We start from the raw sequence: 20,161 nt of genomic DNA, 5'->3' as shown, positions 1-20,161 counted from the left end.
GCTGCCTAGCATATATAGCATAGGAGGGGTGGTATAGACTTACGTCTGAAAGGTGAGGAAGAGCTAGAGCGAGTGCGCTAAATCAGGGCTGCCTACCTCCTCCTAGGAGCCCCTTTTGTAACGCTCTATAAGAGGGTATAATAATACACTAAAGGAACTGCAGGATATAAAGTTTAAGCGATCAGCTTAGCAGATATATAGAAGGCTCTTATGAGGAAGACTGAGAAGGCAGACCTAAAGGCCCTCCTTCCACCAGCTGTACTAGCTGAGTTCTAAGAGCTATTCCAACCTAATGAAGCTGCTAACCTTCCTCTATATCACCCTAGAGTTAACTATATAATCCCTATCAAACAGGAGAGCGACAGCAATAAGGCTGTACTACTATGGGGGCCGCTCTACAGCATGTTATGAGAAGAGCTTCTCATCCTCTATAAGACCCTGAGAGACCTACTAAATAAGGGCTTTATCTGCGCTAGTAGCTCAGAAGTATCAGCCCTAGTACTATTTATATGCAAACCAGGTGGAGGGATATATTTTTGTGTTAACTACTACGCCCTTAACGAACTTATAAGGCGCGACTGATACCCTCTCCCTTTGATTCAAGAGACGCTACAGACTGTTAGCGCTGCTAAGTGGTTCACTAAGCTAGATGTAGTAGCAGCGTTCTATAAGATCCAAATTGCAGAGGGAGAGGAGTATAAGACAGCCTTCTGAACAAGATATAGGCTATTTGAGTGGCTTATCATCCCCTTTAGGCTTATAGGAGCCCCTGCTATGTTTCAACGATATATCAATAGCATACTTTAGGAGTACCTAGACGACTTTGCAACAGCATGTATAGATAACATCCTGATCTACTCAAACAGCTCACAGTAAGACCACAAAGCAAAGTGTTACGGTCAGCTATCCGACAGTAGGGTCTGCTAACAGAAGCTGGGGATTGATACGTTCTAACAGTACACTGGTCGTGGTCGTAGGTCGTAGTTCGTAGGCTGTAGTAGATCGGTTCTTCAGAGGCCAAGGTGATCAGTCTTAGACTCAACAAGTGATTCGCAGTGAAGGTAAGCTGAGAGTATCTATGAGGATGAATACTAAGTTGATTGCTGAAGAGCTATGGAAGTCTGACCATAAGCCAGGCTCAGGGTTATTATATATAAGTCTAATTCTGAACATATTCCTTTGTACCTTAGGTCGATCTGGATCATTCCGATCCAGAATGATCGTTTGGCCCCTAAGTCGTGTTGGATCATATTGATCCAATATGATCGTTATCTTATCATCATATGACTTAGACCATAGTTCTTCCGTTACCGAGTGAGTTCCTGTTGTTCCTGTGATCCTGCAGTACAAATGTCCTGTCCTAGCCGCCTGACGCCTAAGTGGGTCGGTCAACTGTTATCCATGCATAACGGGTCGTAACACAAAGGTTAAGCTAGTACTACAGAAGCTTGCTCTTGCAGGGCTCCAGCTAAACCCTCATAAGTGCGCATTCTCTGTGAAGACAGTTAAGTACCTAGGGTTTATTATCACCGCAGGAGTAGGCACCTCCTGCAATCCTGAGAAGCTGAAGGCAATCAAGGAATAGGCTGCGCTAAAGACGGTTAAGGGAGTTAGAAGCTTCCTAGGGTTTGCAAACTACTATTAGATCTTCATCCCAGCATACTTAGAGATTACTGGACCCCTTATATCTCTTATAAAGAAGGGCGTCCTATTCCATGTTACGACCCGTTATGCATGGATAACAGTTGACCGACCCACTTAGGCGTCGGGCGGCTAGGACAGGACATTTGTACTGCAGGATCATGGGAACAACAGGAACTCACTCGGTAACAGAAGAACTATGGTCCTAGTCACGTGATGATAAGATAACGATCATATTGGATCAATATGATCCAACACGACTTAGGGGCCAAACGATCATTCTGGATCGGAATGATCCAGATCGACCCAAAGTACAAAGGAACATATTCAGAATTAGACTTATATATAGTATGACCCTGAGCCTAGCTCATGGTCAGACTTCCATAGCTCTTCAGCAATCAACTTAGTATTCATCCTCACGGATACTCTCAGCTTACCTTCACTGCGAATCACTTGTTGAGTCTAAGACTGATCACCTTGGCCTCTGAAGACCCGATCTACTACAGCCTACGACCTACAACCTACGACCACGACCTAGTGTACTGTTAGAACGTATCAATCCCCAGCTTCTGTTAGCAGACCCTACTGTCGGATAGCTGACCGTAACACCCCACTCCCTGGTCCATAGACAGAGATATCATATGTATTTCTTGCTATTCATCTAACAATACCCTTCCGGAATGTACCCAATTATTCGTGTCTCGTCTAAGGACTTTTCCTTCTTCTAAGATACCCTCAGCCTCGCGGAGCATACCCTCAAGCTTGATGCCGGCAAGGGCGATATCTGTCATCACTTATCATACAATTCATCAGCACAACGTACTACGATGCCTGCCAGTGGTGCTGCGTCGGCCTCCCCACCCCTCTTCCCCCCGTTGACGCAAGCGGAGGCCGAGGCCGAGCGAATCCAGAACAACACCACAGACCCGTATTATGCATACGACCATAAGATGGACAGAAAGCTTGATATCAACGCGGGGTTCAAGCTGCAAGCTCGAAAGGCAGCTCGCCTCCATAACATTCCGAAGGCAAACTCAGTCCATCAACGATCTGCTTGACCGGGAAAGGGGGATTGCCAACGACCTCCTCCCCATTCTCTGGCGCGTCAACCGCCTTGGTGATCCTATGGCGGACGACCAGAGTTACAAGCGGGCGCGCGATGCAATCTTCAAGGCCGTATTTCGGAACTGGAACATCGCTGGCGCGCCCGTTCACGTCAAAGTCCTCGCTGATCTCCCGGTCGCTCAGCTGACGTTTTCAATGGCGGATGTGAACGGTTCCGTCTTCTCCAACGCGCTTGTCGTGACCCACGTCACCGACTACAACCTTCTTCGCCTTCGGACTGAGGTTACGATGAAATGGAACGATGCTGAAATAAAGCGTCACGGCACCTCCAACATGGAATGGGTGGTTTACTTCAAGACAAACAGACTGCGAAGGTCCTTGGCGGCGGACACTCACGGCAGGCACACCGCTGTTCACGGCACATCCCCCGGAAAACAGAATATCGCGCTCACACCTCAGTGCTACACGTTGAAGCTGATTGACAACGACCTGTGCGTCGACCTGCTCTATGGGCAGTTCTTTCTTGGCTATTCAGGCGGTTAGTAGGTGTCAACGACAAATAGAGACACTAAAGAAAACAATAGCGACGACTATAGGAACAGGGACGATAGCGATGACAGGGACGATAGGAACGACAGGTTCGATAGAAATCATAAATTATTGATGTAATTTCTAAGACCTATAAGAGTTATCCGCCCGGCTAGTTAGACTCTTCTGTCAATATGGCCTGGGCCCCTTGGACGACGAATATTAAAGGGTCTGCCGATAGCTGAATGGTAGCCAACGGACCAGGCAGTTGAGATGAGCATCTTCCAGAGGCGCTGAAAAGCTCCGCCCATGAAGCAGGATAGCCAGCCCTGTGTGGAGACTGAGTTGACCCTGAGAACAGTCCAAGGAGGTCGCTGTAATTACAACACCCAGCAGTAAGTTCTTATTACCACTGATTGTGCATTAATGTGGCCGAAAACGATTGGCCTTTGCCAGCTATTCTCCTTCATCAACGGGCCTTGCAAATCTGCCCTGTCATCCCTAGCCGTAGCCCGTACTGGTTTATCCACCAAGTCAAAGTTGCTAACAACTACAACCTAGTCACGAGAGAAGGATCGGTCAAGCTGGCGAACGGTGTCATCGAGTGTAGCACTGACGGACCGCCGGATTCCACCTGCTAGGCGTGAGCGGTTGTCTTTTGAGCGCTGCTGTTTTGAGATATCAAATTAATTTCCAGCAAATTCTTTTGGGGTCGCTTTCTTGAAATTGTTGATTGGTGGCCACTAAGTTGTGAACACGATTGAGCGCAACACTTTAGGCTTGATGCCCTACATTATCTGCTGCAGCCCAATTCCCCGTTCCCCTCCTCACATCTCAAGCCTTGACCCCGCCTGCATTGTGCCGGATCTCCTGGTACATTTGTTCCTCGCCAAGGTAATCCGCGTCATATCTGAATCGGTCCTTCGAGATAGTAGTTGGGAAAGAGTCCGTTCTTCCTTTCCATCTGCCCGCATATCTTAACTCAAACAGCATGCGCATGACTTGCAGATTTTCATCTCGCTCCCATCTCTTAGCCTTTGTCGCTCCGTATCCTGATTTCTTCTGCAGAAAGATCGTCGTGGGTTCCAGGACAAATGACAGTCCAATAATCACGAATCCCACTGCTAGTAGGAGCGAAAGCCCCAAGATAGAAAAGTTGAGTGTCCCCTGGGCATCCCTGGTAATCTGAGACTTACACATCGCTTCGTGTGCATCCCGTACCTGCTCTTCGGCTTCCGAGCTGTTTGCGCTGGCGTTCCAAGCTTTGAAGATCGATCCTGGCACAGCAATTGAGGGGCCCGTGGCATACTCCGTCACTTGGTGCTGTAGCTTGGATAAAGCATCGGCGAAAAGGCGTCCCATCTCCCTTTTCCACTGGTCGGAAGGCAATTTGAGCTGCGTCAATTCCGCCACCAAATCTTGTGCCTCGAGAAAGCTCTGTGTCCGTGTCCATATCAGATGGTAGAATGATGAAAACGAAAGATGTAATAACAGTCGCTCTACAGTTGCCAGTTGTGCCGGGTTCAACTCCAATCGCTCTTCTCGTGCGCTAGACATAAGCTCACCACTCCCTACAAGAGAAGTGCAGATGCCATTGTTGGGATTGCAAATCTCATGCCTGTCGGCGCAAGCAATAGGGCTTACGTATCGATCGGGTCGATAGTAAGTGGTACCACTCTCAGTATCCACGCGAATATTGGCTCCAAAAACAGGGTCGTCATTTGGTTGCAGATGAAGCACTGAGTTGGGTGCAATAAACATCAGTGTGATATCCCTGTGGTCGAGGGCCAACGCATCTATCGGTGTCCAGTAGTTGTCGGTTCTATGAGCGAACGAGACGTAGACTCCAGTGCCATATCCAGTATGCATATTCTGTCCAAATTTGTTGTAGATATGCGTGTAATTCTGAGTTTCCGTGTTTCCATAGAGATATTTGATCAGAACGTTGTCTTCCCATCCTAGAGCCTCTGCTTCGCTTCCGTTGACGTCTGGAGCGAACCTTGGCCCTGTGATGAGTGGAGCACACACGGTTTCTCTTTGGTAATTGACGCGATATTCTTCAGGTCGATTGATACCCAATTGTGTTTGGGAGTTGATCACTTCAGACACCATTCTGAAAGCGTTGGATCCCACGCAAATGTCGTCCGCAAAAGGGCATTCCACAGATTCACTCGTCCAGCGTATTGTCGATATCGGGAGACTGTTACACGAGGCTGCTGAGGAGTTTGTATAGCACTGTCGAGCGTATACTGAAGCTATAGAGTTGTCGTACGTCGATTTCTGTTGAAGAGCGTCCCTGTCCGCCGGTTGAAATGCGCCACAATCACCCGCAGCCAATAGTCGGAACTGCGTGGCACCATCCGAGATACGAGACGAAAATATGGCTGCAGCTGCAAAGACCGCAACGTATAAAACTCCGCCAATGGCCCATGGAAGTGTTCTCAGGATTGGGTAGTTCGCGTGGCCCCGCCAGTTCCAAGCCTGACGGAGAAACAACCCAGTGGCGGCCATTGGTGTCGGGGTGTTTCGAAGAATGAGTTGTCGTTGGTAGTACAATCCGTCATGTTCACCCCCAGATGCAAGCACCTGATGGCACACAAATGTGACAATCCTCCAGAGCCTCGTTGCGACCACGGTGACGAATGTTGCGATGAAGGCAAGCAGGAGAGCCCCGTCACGGGCGGACATTGTAATCGTGGCGCCTAGGACTCTACCATGACTCCAGTCAATCCAGACTCCCGTGTGAATTTCCTGAGACATGGTCACCAAGGTCGTCGGCGGTAGACGCTGTTTGCTGTGCAATGGGCGATCTCGCTGCTACCATTTACGGATTTCGTTCAGAATCCCACCGGGCCAAATCACTCTTAAAGAATCGGACCCGGAACAACTCACTGAATCAAAAGCCCGCCCTCGTGACGATTTCCGTACCGCTGATTGGAATGGGCTCTGACAGCTCCACCACTCCCCTGATTCGATGCCAAGGAACGTGGCTGAAAGCTGAAAATGCATCACGCTATGAGTTCCGAGAAGCGCCTTGGCGACCCAAGACAGGGTGCAATGCACTGCGGCGGGCCCTGGTGCACCTTCATGGGTGTACGAATAGTCTCTCTTAGTTCGATCAATGTCACCTCGTATGACGATGGTCTCTGTTTGGGCGACGCGCATCTGGACTATTGCTTCTCGCAGATGACCCAGGTGCAGTCAAGACGAAGAGATCTGGAGAAGCTCTCTTCCTCGTCACGGTGTTGTAAGTTTTGAGCCACTTCAACGGATGTTCGGAGAATACTCGTACCGAGTAAAAACCCGTTCAGCATCTCTGGGAATGTTGTCTATTGGGCCAAGAGCTTGCCCAGAAAAGGGATCATTTCCGCACCTTGGCATCGCTTAAGATTTCCAAATATGCATCCCATTGGCTACAGCATCCCGACCGCTTTTGAAGAATGAGTTTCCCATAACTGTCGCCCAATACTTTCACATGCGCGTAGAAGCACCCCACCACGCAAGACCCTGAAGCAATTCTTCGCGGTCACAGGCCTGCACATATTACAACGATAGTTAGGATGCCTGCAACTTCCTAGGCTGAATACGGGTCTTCTGTTGGATTTCGAAAATTGGAAATTGACATCATGTTAGCGGACGTCTCGGAGACAAGAGCGTCTCAATACAGACATAGGGCGATCGAGTCAGGAATCAGAGGGTCAGCAGAATAAAATCAATACCTGTTTGGGAATAACTATGTGTCGTAACAAGAGGCCGAGATACTACTGAGAAGTCATGATATCCCTGATGCGTTCCAGCTGTTCCTTGGCCCGACCGATTTCAATCTCCAGGCCCCGTCTAAGTTCCGGGTTTTCCTCGCTTTCCATTGCAACATTCTCGTCCCTAATGATGTCGAAAGATGTGCTCATGAGACCAAGCTCATCTTGAATCGAGTCCTGTAGCTCCTTCTGGAATTCATCTGCCGAAGTCTTCCATCTTCTTCGGAACTCTCGCATGTGATTCACAAAGAAGTCTTGGCTCTGCACCGTACCGTTGATAATTCCCTTTCGTCGTTGGTCGCTTCCCCTGCCTGCATCGAGTATTAGCCACGTGGAGAGGCGCCGGAACAGAGACCCAAAATATCATACCATACTCCATGTTACAGCGCCTGTAAGATTCTTCCATTGCCTGACCAACGATCGAGGTCCGGATTCCTGTAAGGGCATCTACTTCCAGGGTACTTTCAGAACAGTCAGCATAGAGCCAGGCTTGATTGAGAGGAACGCCTCACCGAACTTCTTCCTGGAACGTCTCCCTCAAAGACTCGATCCTGGATAAAATTTGACTGGTACGCGCAAGCAATACCTCCCCAATTACATCGTTGACTTCCGGGAAAGCTTCGAGTTCCGCAGCTAGCAGACAAGCGATCAGCAAACGTCATTAAAACAAAAACTGCTGAGGCCCTTACAGAGTAGTTCCAAGGCCGCATCCATCTCATCCTCAAGACTTTCAACATCTGAATTGAGTCTGCCCTGGACTGACGAGAGCATCTGCTCCCATTTTGGAGTCAAATCTCTGGTCATCGTGGCGATGATGTCCTGATTCCAATCATGGGGCCCAACGGCGAGAGTGCAATAATTACCGTATTTACGGCAGAACGCACTGTAGGTCTCTGATTGATTCAATCAGCGGACAGTCAAGGCATTGCGACAGAACCTAGACTCACGATGCGCCCACTACAGTCATAATCAGTCATAATATCTCACAGACTGGCTCAGTCTACTCACACCGTACCATTCCCTCGTTGCGTTTATGGCTGTTCTTCTCCATCGATCCGTTCGTTGATCTAAACAGTTCAAATAAGCCCCTCGAACCGCTGATATCCAGAGACAAAATTAACCCTACCATCATACACCTGGTTCTTGAAATCCTCTCTGGTTACTTTACCGACACGTCTTAGATCTGAGCCGCGGCCTGTCAAATTCTACAAATCAATCAGTAAAACACGAGTTAATGATATCGGTCTTGTAGCTCACCTCTCTCAGTTGACTCTCTATCTTGTCCAGAGTTTTTCGGACAGCCGACTTTTGTTCCGCGTTGGCACTTCCGGCTCCAGACTCAACCCATAATCCGGCCTCCCCAAGCAAAGCAGGGATGTCATTGGTAATAAATTTGATGGCAAGTCTCAGCTGGCTTTCCGCGATGATGGAGAGACAGTGCTTCCGCAGAGCAATGATTCCACTCAGCTGCAAAGAGGGAATTGCCTCGTCTTTCGGTAACATGGCCTTGGACCAGTACTCCGTGTTGCTGATGCAGAAAACATGAACAATCCCACCCCGGACCTTGCCTCGATAGCTGGCTAGAAGCTTCTTCGTAACCTCCGCGTTTCGAGTCTCGACCAAGAAGATTTTGAGACTACGTTCGACGGCTTAGCTAAGGCAATGACTCGCTACGGTCCTGGTAATCTACTTACCCGTGGAGTTTCTGTTCCCAAATTTTCCTGAAGCCACATCGTCAGCAAACTGGATCGCAATGGATAGGGAAGTCGTACTCCGTCTTTCTTAACTCCCGATTAAGCTCATACACCTCGTCCTTCTCTTCTTCTGTGAGATCTTCATCATCGTACTCGTCCAAGAAACGTTTTATTTCGTCAATTTTGCCCCTAGCAGTCGTAACTTCGTCGCTCAGCTGCTGTATACGTTTCGCTCGCTGACCCTTCCAGTCCTTCTTTGCCTCCGGCGCTTGAATATCCTAAGGATTCGGTATTAGCAAGACTGGATCACGTTTGAGTTTCATCACAGCCTTACATCAGATCTGGTGCAGACGATTCCCACGTTACTTAGACCGGCTCTTCGCGCAAGCTCAAACACGCTCGCCACGCCTACATCTGTCGTCGCGCGGCCGATATTGCATACGGCAAATACCTCATCGCACTCGAGTAGGTATCGTTCTGTAATGCTTCTTCGCGCAGAGTTCAAGTCTCGGAGTCCTTAATCAGGGCATGAGTTATTCTATGTGTTATCAGAGTTTTGGTGGTGGTGTACTTACCAGGAAGGTCTACAAGAACCAGTCCCTTGCTGAGTATATGCGCGTTGAGAAATACCCTGTGACCTATGAGCAAGGATCCATCACCACCTGTTATGGCAAAGAATCTCCTTACTTGATCTTTCGTACGAAGGGCCAGATTGCCGGGCCTTGAGCCCCAGGCGCTTCGGATGTAAGTTGTATTAAGAAGTTCGAGCAGCCTTCCTTGGAGCTTCTGTTGTGAGTTCCTCCGAGTCCTGGAACGCCATCCTGAAGCCAACGTCTGAAGGTCGACAACACGTTGTCTTCCGGCTCTGTTGTTAGGAAGTCTTCGTTTTCGAGTCGCCCTCGGAACAGGGCTCGAAAAGTGTCCCGAGCAACACCGGCGTGCTCCTTAGCCTCCTCAAGCCCATCTGCTACAGTCATCTCTTCTGCATGTAAGTGAAATCTGCGGAACGATTGCAATAAATGAGTGACTTGTTCCATCAAATCGTGTTGAGTAAACAGCTCCACGTCAACTTGAAAATCATCCCTCATGTCGTAATGATACTCCGTGACAACACAAGTACAGGCCGCTCCACTATTGCTCTGTAAAATCATTAGTGAATACCTTAGCCTCTTTCCAGAATTGATGCCTACCGTTCTTGCCAGGCCCTCCTGATGTAGGAGAGAGTTCAATAGACTGCTTTTACCTGATATGTGTGAGCTGCAGGCGGTGTTCCCCGTTAGATGGGCAATGTCTTACCGACACCTGAGTCTCCAACAAAGCCGACGGTACGAGTCGGGGGGCACTGAAACCGGGACAGCTCTTTGGCCCGCTCATGCAGCCTCTTGATGGCGGAGTCCGGATCAATGTGGAGTGGACTGCTTCCCAGAACCCGAGCCAATCGAGACATGACCGTCTTCGCTTCTATAAACGCGTTTTGCACGTCCGGATGGTGAAAGCGATCAGTAGGCAGCTCTTCGTCTTTTACGTCGTGAGGAGCTTGATGTGTTCTTGATACCCTGCGTGATCGACGAGGCGGGCGTGGGCTCAAGGACGTTTGTCGAAGCCCGGAAACGGGGGAACTTGCTTCTGGCTCTTGGTTTTCTGCCGTGACGGAGACAGACGGAAGAGCTTGTTGAAGTTCCGCCATTCCTAACTCTTCAGAGCCGCCATCGAGTGTGAGTTCATTCAGAAGAGGCCCGATTGCCGCAATCTCTGCAGTGCTTCGTGTACGATTGGCCCTCGATGAACTGGGTTGACGATGAATGTGTCCACCATCGGTAGAAACAGTGGATAGAGTGACACTCGACACGGAAGGTGTTCTAATAGGACTGGTCGATGACCTGGAAGCTGAGTCGAGCGCTATAGCCCCGCTTTGGGGCCGACCTGCCGGAGAAATCGCAGTTCCTCTCGTAGTCTCCGGTGTCTTCGTTTCTTGGTCCGAGGGCGTTGACCCACGGAAGATGAACATGCCATTTCTTGCAGGAGTCGGTGACAGGTTCGGTTCGGTGTCGGATGATGATGCTGACGACTGGTCGGATTTGGTTGGTCCAGGGCTAGAATTCCCCTCCTCATCTTCTGGGTCGAGGAAAGCAGGCGAGAAAGTTCGAGGTTTCAAGTTGGCTGAGGACGTTGAGGATGACTGAGTTGCCGCAGAACCAGCTGCGGGGTCCTCCTCACAATGAGAATATTCCTAGTCTAAAATTAGGCAGTGCTTTTACTGAAAAGATGGCTACACATACCGCGATCTTCATTGCTAATTGAACGGATGCTCCGGTTACTGTAAGAAATGTAGAAGAAGTTACATCAGGGTATGGCGTCCATTTCTTGAGCAGGTGGTCCCCCTTATGATTGTCCATCTGAACACAGTCTTCACACCCCCATCCCCTCCACCAATTTCAACATTTTGCAGCGGCCGGATGTCTCAATTGGGGATCGCATGCCCGCCGGCTATCTCATTTCCAGAGGGTTATTCCACTTTCAATTTCGTGTGGGTTGCATCGACAGCGGCCTGGAGGCGGCGCAGTCCTCCTCCAGTTGGTTCCAAGTTCAGCCGTACGACAAGGGCCCTCGGCCGCACCAACACCAACGACCAACAGAGTAAACGCGCGCCAATCCGAAGCTCATTGGACTTGATGGTCCCAGTTATGACACACTGAGTCATTTGCATGCATATCTAGTGGTTTCACTGTGGATATCGTCGGTCTACCGCAGCAAGAGAAGATTGCGTGAGTTTTACCACACAGAACGTTGATGGTATGGGTGTGAATGATGAGGACGATAGGGTCGATGAAAACCAAAAACATGACAGAAACCATCATGTGAAAGACGGCAGGGAGTACAACGACGACGGAGACGACAGAATGAAATGATATTTAATTGACTGAGAAGTTCTCCGCCTAGTCGGCAAAGCTGAAGCTCATGTGTAGGCAGCACTGCAAACTCGTTGCCAACACATTCGGAACATGATAGCCAAGAGCGTGACCAGTAATACGACCAGATCTCAAGCTAATGTGGCCCCTGGCACCCGCCGCAGAAACACGACATTAGAAACCGCTGTCAAAATTGAAACCGAATTGAACGTCTTGGTCAAGAGTTCCCTGCTCACCAACACTCGCCAACCCCGGCCACAGCGACCCGAACAGATAGCTCTCAAAGGACGCGAAGTCCGGTGTATCGCCCTCGAGACCTGCTTGATGAGAAAATTGTGATGCGGACATACTATCCTCCCACCCAAATACACCAACACTGTCGGCGCCAGAATGATGGGGCTCTTGCGGGGCCGCCTTGGGGTTCGTGGCGGCCACCAGCGTTGCCAATGAAGCAGTGTGATGTTGAGCAGTGGCCGCTCTTTTTAACCCTCTGGAAGTCCACATGTTTTCCAAAAGATCGCTGTATCCATGAAAAATGTGTGACTCTGCCGATGAAACCTCCTCCAGAGCAGCGATGAAACGTTGGGCCAGACTGGTGACCTCTTCTTTCTGAGTGGTTCCCTGACTTGTGTCTGCGTCCATGGCCTTGTGCAAATAGACAGCAGCATACAAGCCGTACCTGAACCCATCGGTTAGTGTGCTTATTTTCCACATGGAGATTTAAAATCAAAGCAACTTACAGGTGATACCGAGACGGTAAATACCGAAGCGTGTGCTTTGGGTCCTGCTCGTTTATGACACCTAACAAACGCTTCGCAGCGCTCGTTGCTCCAATTATGTACTTTGCATCTGGAGAGGACGTGATGCCTTCAGGGAAGAACGAAGTAATACATCTCTTTCCAGCATTTCTCTGCCCTTCTGATGCTCGTGGCCTCAATTTCCGTGTCACAACGGCATGAAATGAGAAGGCATTGATGTACAAGCACACATACTCATACAGCAAGCTTAGAGCAGCCCTTAGATTGGGCGAAGCCTTGAGGACCTTCCATCGCGAGTCCCAGTGCGTAGCCGACTCCATGAAGTCGTCAAGGTATCGAGGGTAATCTCCCTCATGAATCATCGACAGTGTCCTTTCAGTTGAGGAGTATAGAATCGCGTGTGCGTTGTGCAGAATTTGAGTTAGTTCCAAGTTGGCTTGTAAGACCGAAGCATAGTCTTCAGATGTTGTATCAGGCGCTGATTGGAGAGTGGGAAAGTCTTTAGCGGTGAAGTTCGACGAGAGTGAGGGGCTTCGAGACCAGAAGGATTGGCCAAGCCGGACGGATATTTGTCGATCAGCGATGTAAGTGACTGTTGTTAGTCAGTCATCTTTCTATCATAACGATGAGATTAATACGCACACATCCAGATGAGCCGATTCTGATCCTGATTCCGAGAGGTGCTGCTGCCGTTACCCCTGAAAGCGGCTCGGTCCAGGCGAAGAGCGTATCCCAGTCTCACAGCCTGACCAACTACAGACCATGTAGTTCTCCCCTCTCTGAAGACGTCCTTCGGATTTCCAGAGGTCAAATGTTTACTATCAACATGAGGCAGCCATTCAGACAGCAGTAAGAGACCTTCAACGGTTCGAGGAGTCTGAGTCCAAGGAACCGCCAGCAGAACTTGGAGCAGCAGACTCTGAGCGAGATTCCAACAATACCGATGAACAACTGAATGTTTCGTTGAGTCTCTGGATGCGATCGTGAGGATGACCGTTAGGAGGAAGAAGTCAACCCTACGAATACGTTCCAAAGCCGACGATCCGAGGAGGTGGGCTGGTACCAAGGGGCAAAAGGGATGGTACTCCCGTGCATATCTTTTCAGTCAGCAGGACACATATGATACCACAGTCTCCTAACTTACATTGTGAGAAGCTGTGAAACTTCGTCCGGGTGAACGACGCCGATTTGCGTCAACTCGTAGTTGTCCAAAATTGATCTCTGTTTCCCAAAAGAGCTGTCACGATCGCAGTGATTTGGTTTCGCAACATGGCTGACACCTACTGTCGAGTTTTCGCCAGACTCTACTGACCTATGTTCCGCATAGTCAGGATCAAGGACGTACTGTTGACCTCCCCTGGGACGATTTTCTCCGGATATAGCAGACCCAGATCGTGTCAGGATATGCAGTGCATCAGACGGATTCCTAAGTCCCATCTCGGTGTTCTCATCCACTTCATGCATGTCCTCATCACTCGCTTCTCCAGACTCTTGCCCCCGCTGGATCAAGTTTTCATCACAGACCGCTGACGATGCAAGTCTTGGCGATGGGTTTTGAGTTTCGGCCTGTTGAATTGAGGGACCATCGGCACGCTCAACTGCATACTTCCGAGACCGTCCACGATCCGGTATGATACATTTACTTCCGGAGTAGTAACATGATACGCATGGAGGCTTCATGGGCTCTCCTACCCCCTCGCTAAGATTCAGATTAGCGGCGTTTACGACTCGGCTTCCCCGAAGGCTCTCTTACAAGTTACACCTTGACTTGCGACTGCGACACCTGACGCAAGCCCGGTAAGATCTCTTTCCCGTCCCGAGTGTCATTATTGGAATGCTCAGATATTTTCAAAGTGGTAACGAATTCCACTCAGCTCAGAATTTGGATGTCGCCGGTCCGAGTCGGTAATAAGTAGTGGTGTCCAAGCACGTCCGTCGGCAACGGGCGGCAAGGGACGGTAGCGGGCGGATGCGGACGGTCGTGGGCCGCAACGATAAAGATTTCGAAGACACAAGAGATCGTATCATTTTTACATCGTGAAAGCAATCATGCCAAGTAGTCGAACTCAAAGTTCCACAGGCCCTTCACGGCAACCCCTGCCTCACATCAGTATGCTCGTTTAGCCCCCAAGCCTGGCTACTGTCATCATGCACTGTCGCCCGCCTCATGTCCCTCCTGTACTTGTAAGCGAACCCCCCTCCCACTGCGCGGTGCATCGTCGCCGTGTTATCCCAAATCACTAGGTCTCCGACATCCTTCCACTCCACCATGACGCGGTACTTATCCTTCGTTGCATGCTCAAAGACCTTCTCGAACAGCTCCTTTGACTCCTCCGCCCCAAGGCCTTCGATATGATGAATATGCATCGCAAGATACAAGTTCATCCGGCCGGACCTCTCGTGCTTCTGTACGAGTCTGTGCCGTGCCATCGGATAATCCGCCGGTTCGATATTCGCGAAATGCTTCGGCGCGGCCAACTTCTTCGTATGGAGGATCGAATGGCACGCAACGTAGTTCTTCTCCAGAAGCTCCTTCTTGAAGTCGTCATCGAGGTCATCCCATGCTTTTCTGGTATCGCAGAACTCCGTATTGCCACCAACACCCGGCGGCGGCAGCTCATGCGACAGCAGAAGCGAGTACCCCGCTCTTCGCGGGTTGAAGCTCGAGTCCACATGAAAGAAGGAGTTTCCTCGATTGGCCTGCGCCCGCGGACTCTTAGGGTCAACGGGCGAGCCGTCAGCTTCCATGTTGCTTACGTCAAACAGCTCGTCGTACTTGAGCCGGTTGGCGCGACCGGCCTTGTTGTAGGGCTTGACGTCGTCGAGATCGCCGAACATGCGGGCAAGAGCGATGTGAGTTTCGTCAGTCAGTCCAGTCTTGCGGAGTACGACAACACCGTACTATATGATGCTTAGCGATGGCAGACAATTACTAGACATCTTGAAAGTATACCTTGGTGACGAGATTTTGGATGAGCTTGAAATTCTGCTCCTTCACGCGCGGCGTAAACTGGAGCCCTCGGACTTCCACCCTGAAGCCTGGACTAAGCTCCCGGATTTGGGGGGCGTCGAGAGCGGCGGTGGTCGTCTGCGTGGATGTAATCGACATGGTGTTTGGATTCAGTTGACGAAGTGATATATGTAAAGAAGTGAAATCGTCGAACAATGCGCTTTTTGGAGAGGCTGCTGCACTAGCGATGGAGTTTGGCTGGGGAATTAGAGATGTTTTTATAGACAGTGAACCATCTGGATAGTTCATCTTATTGGAGTTGGAACACCAAGTAGCCAAAAGGCCGATGGCAAGAAGCCCGTCCCTTGCCGCGGGATTGGACGGTTTACCTACACAGTGATACCGTCATCGGGAACACAGTACAGACAGTGAAGGCGGGGGAACTGGCTTATATCCATGTATCCAATGAACATGTGGGAATGCAAGACCGCCTTATTTCCCAATGCCTGTCCGGCTATGATTCCTGTGTTGCTACTATGAAGAACGGCGACCGTAGGGATAACGGTAACGACGGCGACAACAACGACGACGGCGACAACGACGACAGTAAGATAGACGACAACATTCTCGAGGTGGAATGCTAAGCGGAAGTCCCTTGACTAGACAGCTCGCCATTACTAACAAACAGGACCAAAACAGCGGCGTATCTGGCGTGATTCAGCATCAGCATACTTGAGATTCGTGGGCATTATCATTTACGCAGCAAGGCTTGTTCTTGGTGGAAAGGTGTGAAGGGAATTGAACCTACGCGGCTGTGGCAGCGAATATCTCTGCTCGCTTGGCCGTCGTGATGAGGCCGATATTCGACGCAAAGAGGATAGCAAAAACTGAAATCAGAACGAGTTTCGGCGTGCGTTTCTGTACAAAGTTCAATGCTATTATGGGTCCCAGCAGAAAGATGACAGCCGTAACAAGAGTCACCAAGTTGACGGTAACGGTTATTGAACGCTGATTGAAACGGGCAAAATAGTTGACGCCATCGCCAAATATTTGCTTCTTTATTCAATACTTTGTCAGGCTCACTGTGGTCAAAGGTAGAAGAGTGTAATTGAGCTTACTTCTGTTACCCAGTGACGCTGAAGAAATCTGGACAGGTAGTCCACATCGTTGGGATTTTTCAAAGTCACTAAATCAGTGGGATCTTTCAGAAACTGTTTCGCCCTACCACCTAATATGTGGTGAGGCTTTTCGAAGAAATGTCGTACAGCGGCCAATGGGCGGTTTTCGGGGTGCTTAAGTTGCGCAATCTGGCTTTGTAACAGGAGCATTTCATCTATACCTGGAACTCAGTAACTCGCAACTAGCTACATACAGAGGGGGTATTTTTAATTACGGTTTTCGCGAAGCCTTTCGCGTAGTTCTTTTATGAGATTCATTCTTTGTTTGGCATCCTCCCGGAAGCTCGTTGTGCCTGCTCGGGACTGCTCAACGAGCGTCTCCCACGTGCTCGCGGCATCTTTCAAATCCATATCGTCGCCGTGTACGGTAGTAAAATGCAAATGTTCGAGACGCTTTCCCAACTCGAGAATCTCGCTCTGCATGTAGAGGAGGTTCGCAGCGGACAGCGTGTCGAATTTTCGGAAAATAAGGGTTTCATTGTCAACGTCTCGCGCCAGCCATGAGGCTGCGGTCAGGTAGCCGCCGTGCCTCTCGAAATCGTCATCATTGCGCATCGTTGACTTGCGGAAGTTTTAAATCTGGTCGACTAACCCCTACTGGGTGGGCTCGAAACTTCCTCAACACAAACCTGGTCGACATGGAGGGGTCAGAAATCGCACCAGCACAGTTCCGAGCTGACGTGCGTCATGCCGCTTACAGAAGAGAATTTTTGCGAATACGCCCGACAGCTACAAGGCTTGCGGTAAGAAAGCCAATCATATGTATTAGGCTTGGACATAGAAATGCAGTCAGCACGTCTTAGTAAGTCGTCTGTCTGCCTTGGCCGCTCCCTAAAAACCCAACATGCACCTGTAGATCAGTCGGGCTTCAACTTCTTCCTCCACACTGCCACACTGGCCACGAAGAGTTGCCACGACTCATTTACTTCAGCTGCAGCGAAGTTATCCTAGCCTTTCGGAACAAAAGCTTCAGTCGTGAATACTCTTTTCTACATCTTCGTGCTCGCTCGTGAAATACATCATTCGCTGCAATATCACTCGGGAGTCACACCACAACAGCACTTTTGTTCTAGTAGCTGCGACTGCACAACTCTTCCCAATTTCGATCATCTATCCAATGCAAAACTCGTCTGCGCCTTGACAGAATGAAGAGCGATGTCATCAGTATACCAACGTGGGCTGAAAAGGAGGGGGTGCCCGGATGGGATATCCTGAACAACGCATATTACAAGAAAAAACGCTTGTCAAGAAGACTGGGGCCACGATTTTATGACAAGCGTGGAGTAGTACGGTCCCCCCTACTCGAGGACCTTACAAGCAGAATCTATCAAGTCATCAACTACTCTGAAGTTAATTGGGGGGAGCTCATCATGGATCGTCTCAAAAGATTGCACTCTCAAAGGAGGTACGACGATTTGCTCCAGCGAAAGCTCCAGTATTGGCAGGGAGAGATCTTGCGAGAGCTCCAGCAGCAGCAGCAGCTGATGCTCCCGGAAGCTCCAGCCGATGCTCCCGACGATTAAGCTTCTTCAAGCCTCAGTCATCAGACAGAGCCCTTCGACGACCCCAAAGCATTTGTTTCGTGGGCAAGGGATGCCGATGAAACAAGGCGTGACATTTGAAGTGGATGCAAGCCTTAACGACACGGCGGTAGTGGCATTTCCAGACACAGGATCCTGCTTCAACTTGATATCCGAGAAGAGATTGACGTCGATGGGTCTAAGCCCCATAGCCGACACACAAGGCCAGATGACCCTACCTAACGGCACCAAGGTGATGTCACCCGGCCAGGTCCAGTTGGCATTCAGCTTCGACGGTGAAAACGAAAAGCACGACCTCCTCTGCAGCATCTTGCCCGGGGCAACTCGGGACCTGGTCCTGGGCAGCGCGTTTCTCAAAGCCACCAGAACAATGACGGACTACGCTCACAGAATCAAGACAATGTCCTACTGCCTAGCACAGCTATCGCTAAACCTTATCGGCGCTGAACAGGACGTTCTAGGCGGCCACATCAACGGCAGCGAATGTCTCGCAGTGCCAGACACGGGGTCAGACGTGATGGCCATATCACTCAAACATGCCCGCAGACTAGGTCTAAAGGTCCACCGAAAGGACCGTCATCGGACGCTGGTTGAGTTTCTTGACGGCTCACGGGTACGCACAAAAGGTATCGCTCAAGCAGAATGGCAGTTTGCCTACGGGGAAGCACCAATCCGCTGTGATTTTCACGTCATCAAAGGATTGCCTGTCGATGCGATACTCAGCAACGCCTTACTCGATGAGCATGATGTGTTCAGTCGCTACGAGGACCGCATCGGATCATCAGAAAGCCTTCAGTCCACCGCGAGCCTCGGCATCTATGGCATCTCTCTCGCAGAGGTATGCGAACAGAAGATTCGTTCTCTGTCGGACAGCTACTTGGACGACAGTAAGTCCCCCCCCCGACATGTAGACGTAACTTATTGAATTTGAAACTTACCTTGGCCTTCCAGTTAAGTCAGACAACCCCTTCACCCCCGAGAAAGTCGAGCGCGAGCGCGCACGCCGAGACGAAATCCGCGACACTATCTCGCGAATCCCTGACGAAGCACTTCGAGCAACGAAACAACACCAGGAGTACTTGCGAAAAAGGTTATGGGACGAACTCAGAAAGCCCCATCTTGAGGCAAACGTCAGCACTGGAACAGCGCAAGGTAGAAACTCGATAGCTAGTCACAGAAATCAAGGCAGTCGGGATAGTTGTTGGGTTCCCAAGGCAATACAGTCGAATAACATAGGTGCAAGACAACTAGAAGAAGGTCTGACGGTGGACGAAAGCAACAGCTCGCAGGCGACGCAACGAAGTCGGACAGGCCTCAAAGCCCTGAGCAGATTCTTCCGGTAGCTTTTGAGAATATACGAGAGCAGAGGACGTCACATGCTTTCGGGGCACAGCGAAAACAGGCATTGGGTTTGATTTGAAGCGGGTGGCGGTACTCTTTCAGTGTTTAGAGAAACAAGTCTTATGGCAGGCGTTGAAGCGTGTTTAACCCATTAATTTAGGAAGTCGCCGTGCTTCATACCTATACAACAAAACCGATTCCCCATGCTTTGGCCTAACAGTTGGTCCAACACAACTCCCCCCTCTGCAGCACAGCAAATCTGTCATGTCCCTGTCACCATTCCCAAGTCACCACGTCTTACCCGTCATCGTCAATCCCACAAAGCAGCATTTTCGCTATCGGAGCGTCGCGGTATTGAACGGCGTACCAAGATCAACCATATCCTCGCCTTCTGGGACACCATTCCTGAAGAGATCAACAACTCCCATAGAAGAAAGTACCCGAAGATACGGTCACAGCGAGACGCCATCACTCTATCCATCCTTTCAATAGCCATCACGCCAGGTCACACACCACAAGGCACTCATGATCTTCACTTAAACTCTCGAGGCGACCTTCACTGTCTAAAGGTAATAATACATCCCACGCCTCGTACACCCAAAACCTCGCCTTCAACCTCAACCTCGAACATAAGATCCCATCCATCGAGGCGTTAACAACGAACCTCTAAAGACAAACGTCTAGGGCGTAAACAACCGCCAAAACCCGGAGCCTCGGAAAGATAACAATGAAAGAATACACACAAAGAAGCTTTTGTAATAAAGTCTAAAACAGTCAAGACGCAGCAAGCTTTCGGCC

The 20,161-nt window shown here is 50.0% G+C and overlaps 6 protein-coding genes across 6 annotated transcripts; 2 read left to right on the top strand and 4 right to left on the bottom strand.

Moving 5' to 3' along the window:
- Positions 1 to 2,010: 2,010 nt before the first annotated feature.
- CGCA056_v008767 (uncharacterized protein) lies at positions 2,011 to 3,875 on the top strand (the record flags this gene model as incomplete). Its single annotated transcript, XM_037324014.1, has 5 exons — positions 2,011 to 2,013; positions 2,074 to 2,180; positions 2,381 to 2,620; positions 2,670 to 3,244; positions 3,796 to 3,875. 5 exons carry the CDS (start codon positions 2,011 to 2,013, stop codon positions 3,873 to 3,875), a joined length of 1,005 nt encoding a protein of 334 aa, XP_037178691.1.
- Positions 3,876 to 4,068: 193 nt separating this feature from the next.
- On the bottom strand, positions 4,069 to 5,346 carry CGCA056_v008766 (uncharacterized protein; the record flags this gene model as incomplete). The annotated part of the gene is made up of 1 exon (XM_037324013.1): positions 4,069 to 5,346. The coding sequence occupies one exon, from the start codon at positions 5,344 to 5,346 to the stop codon at positions 4,069 to 4,071; it is 1,278 nt and encodes a 425-aa protein (XP_037178690.1).
- Positions 5,347 to 11,769: 6,423 nt separating this feature from the next.
- On the bottom strand, positions 11,770 to 13,790 carry CGCA056_v008765 (uncharacterized protein; the record flags this gene model as incomplete). The annotated part of the gene is made up of 4 exons (XM_037324012.1): positions 11,770 to 12,274; positions 12,336 to 12,945; positions 12,996 to 13,450; positions 13,498 to 13,790. The coding sequence occupies 4 exons, from the start codon at positions 13,788 to 13,790 to the stop codon at positions 11,770 to 11,772; spliced, it is 1,863 nt and encodes a 620-aa protein (XP_037178694.1).
- A 610-nt stretch (positions 13,791 to 14,400) lies between these two features.
- tfdA-3 (Alpha-ketoglutarate-dependent 2,4-dichlorophenoxyacetate dioxygenase) lies at positions 14,401 to 15,462 on the bottom strand (the record flags this gene model as incomplete). The annotated part of the gene is made up of 4 exons (XM_037324011.1): positions 14,401 to 14,450; positions 14,508 to 14,529; positions 14,595 to 15,254; positions 15,307 to 15,462. 4 exons carry the CDS (start codon positions 15,460 to 15,462, stop codon positions 14,401 to 14,403), a joined length of 888 nt encoding a protein of 295 aa, XP_037178692.1.
- Positions 15,463 to 16,688: 1,226 nt separating this feature from the next.
- On the bottom strand, positions 16,689 to 17,036 carry CGCA056_v008763 (uncharacterized protein; the record flags this gene model as incomplete). Its single annotated transcript, XM_037324010.1, has 1 exon — positions 16,689 to 17,036. The coding sequence occupies one exon, from the start codon at positions 17,034 to 17,036 to the stop codon at positions 16,689 to 16,691; it is 348 nt and encodes a 115-aa protein (XP_037178687.1).
- Positions 17,037 to 18,194: 1,158 nt separating this feature from the next.
- Positions 18,195 to 19,365, top strand: CGCA056_v008762 (uncharacterized protein; the record flags this gene model as incomplete). Its single annotated transcript, XM_037324009.1, has 2 exons — positions 18,195 to 18,909; positions 18,974 to 19,365. 2 exons carry the CDS (start codon positions 18,195 to 18,197, stop codon positions 19,363 to 19,365), a joined length of 1,107 nt encoding a protein of 368 aa, XP_037178686.1.
- Positions 19,366 to 20,161: the final 796 nt, after the last annotated feature.

Source organism: Colletotrichum aenigma, assembly GCF_013390185.1.
Source record: "Colletotrichum aenigma strain Cg56 chromosome Unknown KSG_Cg56_contig05, whole genome shotgun sequence".
NCBI classification, from domain to species: Eukaryota; Fungi; Ascomycota; class Sordariomycetes; order Glomerellales; family Glomerellaceae; genus Colletotrichum; species Colletotrichum aenigma.
This window is presented reverse-complemented; position numbering and strand designations above follow the sequence as displayed.